We start from the raw sequence: 12,486 nt of genomic DNA on the forward strand, positions 1-12,486 counted from the left end.
CAAACAATTCTAAAATTTGAATGGGATTAGAAAAGACCCAGAATAGCCAAAGTAATATTGAAAAAGAAAATCAAAGTAGGAGGCATCACAATTCCAGACTTTAAGTTATATTACAAAGCTATAGTAATCAAAACAGTGAGGTACTGACACAAAAACAGACATGTTCATCAATGGAGCAGAATAGAAAACCCAGAAATGGATCCACAACTTTATGGTCTATTCTTCAACAAGGCAGAAAATATGCAATGGGAAAAAAGACAGTCTCTTCTACAAATGCTGTTGGGAGAACTGGACAGTGACCTGCAGAATAATGAAACTGGACCACCCTCTTACACCATACACAAAAGTAAATTGAAAATGGATGAAAGACCTAAATGTGAGACAGAAAACCATCAAAATCCTAGAGGATAACACAGGCAGCAACCTCTTTGACCTTGGCCATGGCAACTTTCTACTACAGATGTCTCCAGACACTGGGGAAATAAAAGCAAAAATGAACTATTGGGACCTCATTAAGATAAAAAGCTTCTGCACAATGAAGGAAACAATCAACAAAAGTAAAAGTTAACCTATGGAATAGGCAAAGATATTCACAAGTGACATATCAGATAAAAAGCTAGTATTCGAAATCTATAAAGAGCTTGTCAAAGTCAACACCCAAAAAACAAATAACCCAGTTAAGAAATGGGCAGAGACATGAAGAGACACTTTTCCAAAGAAGACATACAAATGGCTAACAGATACATGAAAAACTGGTCAACATCACTCATCATCAGGGAAATTAAAATCAAAACCAAAATGAAATACCACATCACACACATCAAAATAGCTAAAATTAACAACTCAGGAAACAACAGATGTTGTTGAGGATGTGGAGAAAGGGGAACTTTCTTACACTTTTGGTGGGAATATAAACTGCTGCATCCATTCTGGACAAAGTGTGGAGGTTCCTCAGAAAATTAAAGATAGAACTACCAGCAATTTTACTGCTAGGTATTTATCCAAAGGATACAAAAATACTTACTCAAAGGAGCACATACACCTCAATATTTATAGCAGCACTATTAACAATGGCCAAATTATGAAAAGAGCCCAAATGTCCATTGACTGAAGAATGAATAAAGAAGATGTATACATATAATATGGAATATTACTGTCATCAAAAAGAATGAAATCTTTTTGAAATCATTAGAAATTTTGCCAGTTGCAATGACATAAATGGAACTAGAGTGCTTTATGCTAAGTGAAATAAGCCAGTTAGAGAAAGAAAAATACCATATTGTTTCTCTCATATGTGGAATTTAAGAAACCAAGTAGATGAACATAGGGGAAGGGAAAGAAAAATAACATAAGATAAAAATAGAGAGGAAGGTAAATCATAAGAGACTCTTAACTACAGAGAACAAACTGAAGGTTGCTAAAGGGGAGGTAGGGGTGGGTGGGCCAAATGAGTGATAGGCATTAAGGAGTGCACTTGTTGAGATGAGCACTGTGTGTTATATGTAAATGATGAAACACTAAATTCTATTCCTGAAAACAGTACTACATTATATGTTAACTAACTTGAATTTAAGTAAAATCTTGGAAGAAAAAAAATTGAAGGTGAAGGATGAAACCATTTAAGTGTTGATTTGGAATTATTACACAGAAAAACCTTGGTTTGTGAGCATAATTCATTCTGAAAACATGCTTGTAATCAAAAGCACTTGTATAGAAAGCAAATTTCAACAACTGTTGGCTCAGTTGTGATCATGTGGCGTTCCGCATCACGTACTACTTGTATTGCAACATTACTCATTTATCAAGTTAAAATTTATTATAAATGTTTTCTCTCCTTGCAGAACACTCACAGAACAAGTCACTTGCAATCCAAGATTCTATTGTATTTGTTTTTTCAGGCACTAACTGGGTTACATATATAACTGATACTTGGCCATGATTTCATTTTCCTTTAAAGTTCTTATGAGAATATGTCAGATATTTTCTATTCTGAGACTTTTCTAGGAAAACCTTTTTGTTTTTATGGTAATGAATGTATTCCTTTAAAACTTTCTTTGCAAAACTGAAGTGTATTTTTTACAATTTTACTGTCAGTTTTAAATTGTGTTCACATGTGTTTCAACAGTTAATTTAGTATGAATTTCTTCAATTAAAGCAGTATAATTTAAAACAGAAAATTTGTATTTCTATTTGTATGAAAAGTATAGATTTTATACTCTCGTGATGCTTATGAATCTTAGTTAATATATTTGACATTATTTTCTAGTTACTATTCATTATTTCATATGAACTACACACATTTGATCCCCTGTTACATCCAATGCCACATTTATCACAGTTTGGTATGTATCCACTGAAAGACATATTTTTTTCTGCATAAAACCACATACACCAAATATCAAATATATAACTTTGCTAAAATCATATTATGAATTAATCAGTTTGCAAAAGGAAAAAGGTATTAAACTCATTTGTACAGTCAAATAAAGAGAAGTTTGATCTTGATAAATGTTTAACAATGTTTTTTACACATCTTTGTAAAATGTTCACTATGTAACAAAGAAATGATTGTAAAGCAAAATTGAAATTGTAAAAGACCCCATGTTAGTGATTGCAAACGAATCTAGATATCAATTAACCTTATGAAGCTCTCATATTTTTTTTAATTAAAAGTAACCAATGTATATGGAAGTATATGCAGATCTACCTTGGTAAACATATTTTGTATCATCACTGCACATTCATTCCATCTTCAGGAATTTCAGAATCTCTTTGTTCTCCTTTGCCTTGTGAAACATTTCAAAATCCTAAAAGGAATTAAAATTAACTTGTAACATCAATGCTGATAATTTCACTTATGAAACAATTAAATTCAAGTGTCAAGGTCAGTTTGCTAATTATCTTGCCTAGGCCTTTGCAAATGTCTACCAGCTAAGTTAGTTAAAAGAATTTCCCCAAGGTATCAGTTATTTCATCCTATAACGTATGGTGAAAAATACTGTGTATCTCCAAACAAGCAGCATGATATACTTTCCTTTTATGGTATTTTTCATAATGAAGTACACATTGCCTTATCTTCAGGAACACAATTAAGTTATTATGTAAATGAAAAAACCTCACCCTCACAGTCCATAAATGTATTGTTTCCCCATTTATATAATCTTAAAATACGAAATGAAAATAAAATAAAAATGGAAATTTACTCTTACCCCACAATATTCTTGGCCATTGAATATCTGAGGTGGCAGAGCCCTAGGGGTAGAAACTTTAGTCCTCATTTCCTGAAGTATTTTCAAACTCACAGAAATATCTATTAATTCATATTTTATTTTGTAAGTATCTAAAATTCTGGTAACTTCTTCCTGTCTCTGCTTCACCTAGACAGACAAAGATATAAAGATATGGAAAGATGTTAATCAACTGGCCCCAATGTTTTATGTTTTATTTTTATTTTCCCTATCCATTATGCTATGGTAGGGTAATAGATTTTAATGGTGTGATTTTTTTGAGCAGCAAAATTAGGTAATTTTATTGTGATAAACACATATACATACACACATATATAGTATATATGTTTAATATGTATATGAAGAAATACAGTAAGGTGTCAGTGGGAGTTAAAAATGTCTAATGGGGTATAAATATTTACCATATTGATTTCAAACTTCATATGAAATGGTATGAACATTCTGCTAACAGTTGAAGCACACATTTCAGCTCATCACTGCATTAATTTATGCTAATATCTATGGTAGTCCTGTGTAGGAAATGAATAGGATACCAGGTTTTTACATTTAAAAGAACAAACTGCATGTTCTTAACAATAATTGGAGACTATGCCTAAGTGAGGAGATAAAATCTACAGAATGAGAAAATAAATCAGAGGATTAAGATTTACAAAAACTGTGAGTGAATAAAAGTGGTCAGTTCTTGCTATGTCCTCCTATATGAACTTTACATATCTGTTATCTGTTATAAAAGGCTGTATATCCACCCCCATTGTCTTTTACCCTGAAACACTACTGCCAAAGTATAATTGTAATAATTGGTTATCTTTTAAACATAGTGTAGGGGCACCTGGGTGGCTCAGTTGGCTAAGCGTTTGACTTCGGCTCAGGTCATGATCTTGCGGTTCATGAGTTCAAGCCCCATGTCGGGCTCTGTGCTGACAGCTCAGATCCTGGACCCTGCTTCAGATTCTGTGTCTCCCTCTCTCTCTGCAACCCCCCCCCCCGCTCATGCTCTGTCTGTCTCTCTCAAATATAAAATATAAAAAAAAATTAAATAGTTTATAAGTACATTTTTTGTTAATAACTGTAACATAAATCTTAAAATTTGAGTTTTCTACATTTTCACATGACAATCTTGGGCAATTTTGCCACATAAAATCTGTGATGCTAGAATAAGAAAACATATGTAAAATCAATTTGACAAGTACAAACCCCAGTTTATTCAATTATGACTTCTGTGAAAGTGCATGGCAGAAGGTTTTTTGTTTGATGACTTAAAAATATAATCCAGTCAGGCTTAGAAAACCTTGTCTATTTCCAACTGATAGTGGAGAAGTTTCTGAAATTCCATCATGCAACATTTCTACTTTCTGAGGCTCATTAGTCTTCAAAATTGCAAAAGCATGATTCATGTGACTTAAGTCACATTTTTATAGTGTTTTTTTTCAAAACTCTTTTTAGAGGAACCACATTATGAAAACAGTTGTTTAGACTAGTGCTAACCTGAGTGTGATTTATAAGACCAGCGTCATCAGCCTTATCCCACCCCAAAACTATAGAATTTGGGAATGGTTCTCAGGAATGTTTTAACAAGCCCTCCAGATGATTTTTATGTTACAGTTTGAGAGACACAGACCAACAGTTGGGTGAATCTTCTGCTGCATCCATTATGGTCCTTAATGATTTCAAATCATTCCCTCTTATAGAATCTTAGTACCATATCCAATAACATAAATTACAATGTTAAAAATAGTCAAAAGGTCCATGATTTTCGTTTTAAAACTGCTTCTTGTTATTGTTGTTTCTTAGTACCCAGGTGAAATCCTTAGTTGTTAAGGCTTTATGCAGAAGCAATGCACTATTTCTAGGCTGAGATAAAATCTCATTGCTCCTTGCATCTATCATGGTGCCTAACACACCGAAGGAGTGTGATGAATGTTAGCCATTTATAATCCATTCTAAATTCTTCAGTTTTCATGCTTTTCCAAAAACTTTGCAGAATGAGGTTCTTAGACATATAACATTCCTTGTATAGCTGAGCTGTGATAACCATTAGCCAGCCACATGTGACTATTGAGAACTTGAAGTGTGGCTAGTCCAAAATGAAATGTTCTGTAAGTACAAAATACATACTGGATTTTGAGGACTTAATATGGAAATACATAACATCTCTTTTTAAATATTGGTTATATGTTGCAATGATAACATTTTGTAACCTTTGTGTTAAATAAAATATATTAAAATCAATCTCATCTCTTTTTTTAAGTCATTACTAGAAAATTTAAAATTACACATGTGGCTCACAATATATTGTTGTTTGAAACCACCGTTCTACAATATTTCCTACAACATGGTCAAAATAGTTCATCTAAACTGTAACCTAAGACATGTCTTATCTATGCAAATACATATTCTTCTTAGAAATTAAGTTTGTTTTTTTGAGGTTATCCAATCTTCTCTGAGGATTATGGCCATTTACTCACTGGCATTTTCCCTCTCCTATCCTAAACAGTGTTCTTTAGCTCTTCCATCTCCCATCCTAAACATCCTAAAGAAAAAGGTTCTTTATCTCTTCCATTTGAAACATATGCAAAATTACTGGAAATAATAAAGTTGGCTGAACTCGGGACCCAGAAACCTCCCAAAGCAGTCAGTTCTTAGAGCACAACCAGGGTGAGGGCAATAACCACATTCTCTGTTGTCCACTGCACCTCCCATTCCTGAAAACCTAGAGAGGAAGGAGCTGAAGAATGAAAGACAAGAAGGAGATGGTAATGCCCTAGCACAATCCTGAAGTCCCCAACTAGAATGTCTTCACTCTAGTCTTTTTTGCCGGCTAAGGCGCTTTTCTTTCCACTCACCTCTCTAGACCCTGACACGCTGGTGTAATAGACTTTAATGGAGCTCATCGTTTCCACTTAAAGGCTACTTTGCAGAAATAACCCAGAGTCAGTCACTTCATTACCGCCTAAGGCTGAGCTAATAGAAGTCCCAAAACCTGGCTGTGCCTTTTCTCAGACTGTTGCTAAGAGCCGTTGGCCTGTACACTCTGGATTGGCTGGGAAAGTAGTGCCCTCGTGATGCAGGAACACTGGAGCGTCGTGACTGCCAGCCTGGGGGAGAGGGCATGAACTCTGGGGTGATAAACTTCTGTTAAGGCCTCTTTTCTCCCCTCATCGGCCGGGGAGGCACAGGGGAGGACTGGATGGAAGAATTAGTGGACTCTGTATTCCTGCTACTCATTCTCCCACTCCCTGCTTAGGGATGGTGGTAAACATGAGCTGTTTTTTATCTGGCAACCACAGCCGCAAATGAAGGGCTGAGACACCTGAGGGAGAAAATGATCAAAATACAATGTTATAGCAAATAAAGAGATATATTAAAACTTGTATTCCCTAAATTTGTAGTGACAGAGCAAGTGGCGCCAATGCTTACTTGGACAGGAAGGGACGGGACCACCATAGCAACCTTTGATGCTTTTTTTCTTAGCTTGGGGAGGTGACTACTTTCCCACTCCCATGTTCCTCCCTTCCTGAAGACAGCAAGCTTTCCTATGATTTGATCTTTTGGTTTATGTAATAGTGGGTTCAATAGTCGCTGACTCTCCTAGCACTTCCTCCCTACACCTGGTATAAAACAATGACTTCGTGCTTTAATGTCTACTTCTTCAATACATTCGTAGCTCATTATTCTAGCCTTTATTTTCAAGTAGTTGAAGATAGTGATAATGTTTGCAGGATTTCTTTGGTTTGCCAAAATTGAGCAATGGAAATTGACAGTAAAGAACTAAAGAATTTTAGCACCAGTTTTTCTGTTAAGCAAATTTGGATTCCATGGTTCTACCACTTGATAACTATAGATCTTGGGCAAATTACTTCCTTCTGAATGTCAATTTCTCAATCGTTAGTGTATAAATGTGAATAGTGACACCTACATGACAGCATCATTATAAGGATTAAATGAACTGAGTATGTAAAAGTGTTTGGCACATGGTCTGACGTCGTTAGTTTAGAAAATTATAATTATTATTTAAAAAAATAATGGTTTTTTTTGAGAGAGAGAGACAGAGTGCACGCAGAGGAGGGGCAGAGAAAGAGGGAGACAAAGAATCTGAAGCAGGCTTCAGGCTCTGAGCTGTCAGCGCCCCTGACATGGGGCTCTAACTCAGGAACTGTGAGATCATGACCTGAGCGAAAGATGGATGCTTAACCGCCTGAACCACCCAAGTGCCCCTATAATAATTGTTATTGGTAAGTATCTGACTGCTTGCGTGATGTTTGGGAACAAGCATATCAATATGAATAAGAGGAAGCATTTACCTTCAAGTTACTCACAGAGTGATAACTTTTAAAGTGAGATAAATGCAATGTACAGAAATCCAAATCAGGCTAGGTGGGTCAAGGCAGGTATCCCTGAAGAAGTGAGAGCTAAACTGAAACCTGAATGATGTGTAGTATATCCAGGAATTATAATAATAAAGAAGTTTTGGGTAGAAGGAACAGTCATGAAGCAATGTGGTAACTGGAGCTTTGGGAGCAAGTGGAGGAATAGAAACTGAGGAAATAAATAGGAAAAAGCACATAGGCCATCAGGTTTCATGTTAGATTTTGACGTATAGTCTTTTCAAAGAAAACAAGGCTGTTTCTTCTTTTATAAAAATGTTGAAAATCTTAACTTGCAAATTTACTGTGAAGATTAAATAAGTTGGAGATGTTGCCTAAGGGCATCTTTCACTTATGAAGCACTCAATAAATTATATCTATTATTAATCCATGGATGATTAGAGAGCTCTGAAGCATTTAGCTCTTTGTGTGAAAGGTGGATCAATCTAGAATATCAAGTGGACTTGAAAGGGGGAAAGACTGGAAGCACTTGCAGCAATACAAAAATAAAATGACAATAGTGAAAGGGAAAGATATTTAGGACAGGGGACTGCTAGAATTTGGATATAAGAGAGAGAGGCAAAGGAGATGGATATAACCAATGAAGGAGTCTAGGTTAGGAACAATATGAGATCTCCATTTTCTTTTGATATTTCTTTGTGATAGCAGTGATATAAAATCTAATTTTTTTATTGTTTTCATTATCCTTCTGGTGTGAGATTGTGACTTATTTTCTCATTTTGCTGTGAGCTCTTACTTTGGTGTCAAGCTAAATTAATGCACTATTTCATATAATAGGTTATCTTTGACAACCTAAAGTAAATTGGTTGGTATGACATACAAAATTTGAATTAACCTATTATATAGGATGTTTTTGATAATTATTTTGAAGTAATTATTTTTTTAAAAAAACTGTATTGATAATTGTAACTGAAAGTATCATCTATGTAGATGTTTGTTTATGCTTCCCTGTCTACTTGGGCAGTTTGTATCTGAGTTCAAATCATTCTCAAGAATGGGACAGAAACTTGTGGGACTGGAAAAAATATATTCTAAGGAAATTAGTATACTTTTTCTTGTCCTTTTATATATTTTAAATTGATCAAATTCTGAGTTCATCAGGTAGCCAGTGGCCTCAACTCCAAGCTCTGACAATGTGCATGACTTATTGATCATACAAATAATACATGAATTCATGCACATTTTATAAGTCAAACCACATAGAAATATAGAGAGTAAAAATTAAAATTACACTATCACCTTCTCTTTAAAATCCTCCTCCCAGAGGAAACCACTATTAACAGTTTGATTTGTATCATTTTTCACAAACATGATGACATTTATTAAGTCAGTTATAAGGGATAAAAGTCACTTATAACATGAAAGTTAAGTATACAGTCTACTTTTTAAAAAAATATGGAATGCTTCATCAATTTTCGTGTCATCCTTGCACAAAGGCCATGCTAATGTTCTCTGTTTTGTTTTGATTTTAGTATATGCACTGCCAAAGTGAACACTATTACACAGGCTTTGAAGTGAGGCTTCTTGGGTTCAATCCCAGACTCTACCACTTACAAGTGTGTAATATAGTGCATCCTATATAACTTCTTTGTGCCTCCATTTTCTCATGGGTGAAATGGAAATTATAATATGTTTTATAGAGATATTATGAGGGTTATACTACTTAGTGTATGTGAAGTATTAGAAAAATGCCTGGCACATATACATGATGGAATCATATTGTATATGTTGTTCTGCAACTTCCATTCCATTAGTACAGATAAAGGCAATACGGTGTACTGTTAAGTAAGTGGATTCTAAATCCAATTGCTTGGTGCAAATACTAGTTCTACCATTTACTATGTTTGTGAAATTCAACAAGTATATAAACTTTTTTGTCTTTGTTTCCTTTGTAAAATTCAAATAAGAGCTTCTGTATTTTTAAGTTTTATTTGAATTCCAGTTAGTTAACATAAAGTGTAATATTAGGTTCCGGTGTACAATGTAGTGATTCATCAGTGCTCATCACAACAAGTACACGCCTTAATCATCATCACCTATTTAACACATCCTCCCATGCACCTCCATTCTGGTAACCCTCATTTTGTTCTCTATAATTAAGAATCTGTTTCTTGGTTTGCCTCTTTCTCTTTTTTTTGTCCCTTTGCTTATTCATTTTGCTTCTTAAATTCCATATATGAATGAAATCATGGTATTTGTCTTTGACTGACTTATTTCACTCAGCATAATACTCTCTAGCTCCATCCATGTCATTCCAAAAGGCAAGATTTAATTCTTTTGTATTGTTCTGTAATATTCCAGTGTGTGTGTGTGTCTGTGTGTGTGTGTGTAACAGCACTGTTATATATAATATAATATAATATAATATAATATATAAGTTTATATTATATATAACACATCTTCTTTATCCATTCATCAGCTAGTGGATATTTGGGCTGTTTCCATAAAGTGGCTATTGTAGATAATGCTGCTATAAACATCAGGATGCATGTATCCCACTGAAATAGTATTTTTACAGTCTTTGGGTAAATAGCTAGTAATGCAATTACTGGATAGTAGGGTAATTAAGAAGAAATAATATCTGTTCTTTCTAAACTATTCCAAGAAAAAGAAAAGGAAGTAAAACTTCCAAATTCATTCTGTGAGGCCGTTATCCTCATATCAAAACAGGATAAAGACACAACTAAAAAAAAAGAAATAGAGGCCAATATCCTTGATGAACACAGATGCAAAAATTCTCTACAAAATTCTAGTGAAATGAATCCAACAATACATTAAAAAGATCATTCACCATGACCAAGGGGGATTTATCCCTGAGTTGCAAGGGGGGCTCAATATTCACAAATCAATCGATGTGATACATCACTTTAATAAGAAAAAAAAACAATAAGAACCACCATATGATCCTTTCAAAAGATGCAGAAAAAAAAACATTTTACAACATACAACATCCATTCATGATAAAAACCCTTAACAAAGTAGGGGTAGAGAGAACATACCTCAACATCATAAAGGCCATATATGGAAAACCCATAGCTAATATCATCCTCAAGGGGAAAAAAACTGAGACCTTTTCTTCTGTGGTCAAGAATAAGACAGGATGTCCACTCTTACCACTGTTATTTAGCATAGTACTGGAAGCTCTAGCCACAGAAATCAGACAACAAAACATAATAAAAGGCATCCAAATTGGCAAGGAAAAAGTCAAACATTCACTCTTCACAGATGACATGATACCTTAGATTGAAAACCCAAAAGATTCCACCAAAAAATTGTTAGAACTGATATATATCCAGTGAAGTCACAGGATACAAAGCCAATGCACAGAAATCTGTTGCATTTCTATACACCAATAATGAAGCAGCAGAAAGAGAAATCAAGGAATTGATAACATTTACAATTGCACCAGAAACCATAAGTTACCTAGGAATAAACCTAACCAAATATGTGAAAGAACTCTGCTCTAAAAGCTGTAAAACGCTGGTGAAATAAACTGAAGAAGACTCAAAGAAATGGAAAGACATTCCAAGTTCATGGATTGAAAGAATACTGTTAAAATGTTTATACTATTCAAAGCAATCTACACATTAATGCGATCCTTGTCAAAATAGCACCAGCATTTTTCACAGAGCTAGAACAAACAATCCTAAAATTTGTATGGAACCACAAAAGACCCCGAAATAACCAAAGCAACTTTGAAAATGAAAAGCAAAGCTGGAGGCATCACAATTCTGGACTTCAAGTTATATTACAAAGGTGCAGTGATGAAAACAGTATGGTACAGGGCACAAAAATAAACACATAGATCAATGGAACAGAATAGAAAACCCAGAAAAAAAAGCCCACATCTATATGCCCAATTAATCTTCAAAAAAGCAGGAATGAATATGCAATAGAAAAAAGACAGTCTCTTCTACATATGATGTTGGGAAAAGTGGACAGCTACATGCAAAAGAATGAAACTGGACCACTTTCTGACACAATACACAGAAAATAATTCAAATGGATGAAAGATCTAAATGCGAGACAGAAAACCATAAAAATTCTAGAAGAGAACATAGGCAGTAAACTCCTTGACATCAGTTGTAGCAACTTATTTTTAGATATGTCTCCCAAGTTAAGGGAAACAAAATTGAAAATAAACTATTGGGACTACATAAACAAACAAACAAAACAAACAAACAAACAAACACAACTTCTGCAAAGCAAATCACCAAACTAAATCACCAAAACTAAAAGGCAATCTACTGAATGGGAGAGGGTTTTTGTAATGACATATCTGATCAAGGGTTAGTATCCAAAGTATATAAAGCACATATGAAACTGAACAACCTAAAAATGAGTGATCTAATTTAAAAATGGGAAGAATACATGAATAGACATTTTTCCAAAGAAGACAAACAGATAGCTGATACATAAAAAGATGCTCAATTTGGGGCCCCTGGGTGGCTCAGTTGGTTAAGTTTCCAACTTGAGCTCAAGTCATGATCTCATGGTTTGTGAGTTCAAGCCCCACACCGGGCTCTGTGCTGACAGCTTGGAGCCTGGAGCCTGCTTCAGATTCTGTATCTCCCTCTCTCTCTGCCCCTCCCCCACTCATGCTCTCACTCTCACTCTCTCTCTGTCTCAAAAATAAATAAAAATTTTTTAAAAAGATGCACAATTTACTGATCATCAGGGAAATTCAAATTAGCCTACAATGAGATACCACCTTACACCTGCTAGAATGACTCAAATCAACAACACAAGAAACAGCTGTTAGTGAGGATGTGGAGAAAGGGAACACTCTTGCATTGTTGGGGGGAGTGCAAAGTGGTGCAGCCACTCTGGAAAAGAGAATGAAAATTTCTCAA

The 12,486-nt window shown here is 34.7% G+C and overlaps 1 protein-coding gene and 1 non-coding gene across 2 annotated transcripts; both read right to left on the reverse strand.

The window, feature by feature from the left end:
* Positions 1-2,643: 2,643 nt before the first annotated feature.
* LOC123595079 (SH3 domain-binding glutamic acid-rich-like protein 3) lies at positions 2,644-6,235 on the reverse strand. The gene is made up of 3 exons (XM_045472288.1): positions 6,092-6,235; positions 3,210-3,377; positions 2,644-2,807 (listed from the first exon to the last, which is right to left on the reverse strand). The coding sequence occupies exons 1-3, from the start codon at positions 6,137-6,139 to the stop codon at positions 2,742-2,744; spliced, it is 282 nt and encodes a 93-aa protein (XP_045328244.1). The 5' UTR covers positions 6,140-6,235; the 3' UTR covers positions 2,644-2,741.
* Positions 6,236-9,022: 2,787 nt separating this feature from the next.
* Positions 9,023-9,125, reverse strand: LOC123595489. The gene has a single exon (XR_006711192.1). It is a non-coding gene; the product is annotated as a U6 spliceosomal RNA (small nuclear RNA).
* Positions 9,126-12,486: the final 3,361 nt, after the last annotated feature.

The sequence above is a fragment of the Leopardus geoffroyi genome, chromosome X, assembly GCF_018350155.1.
Source record: "Leopardus geoffroyi isolate Oge1 chromosome X, O.geoffroyi_Oge1_pat1.0, whole genome shotgun sequence".
In the NCBI taxonomy this organism is placed as follows: domain Eukaryota; kingdom Metazoa; phylum Chordata; class Mammalia; order Carnivora; family Felidae; genus Leopardus; species Leopardus geoffroyi.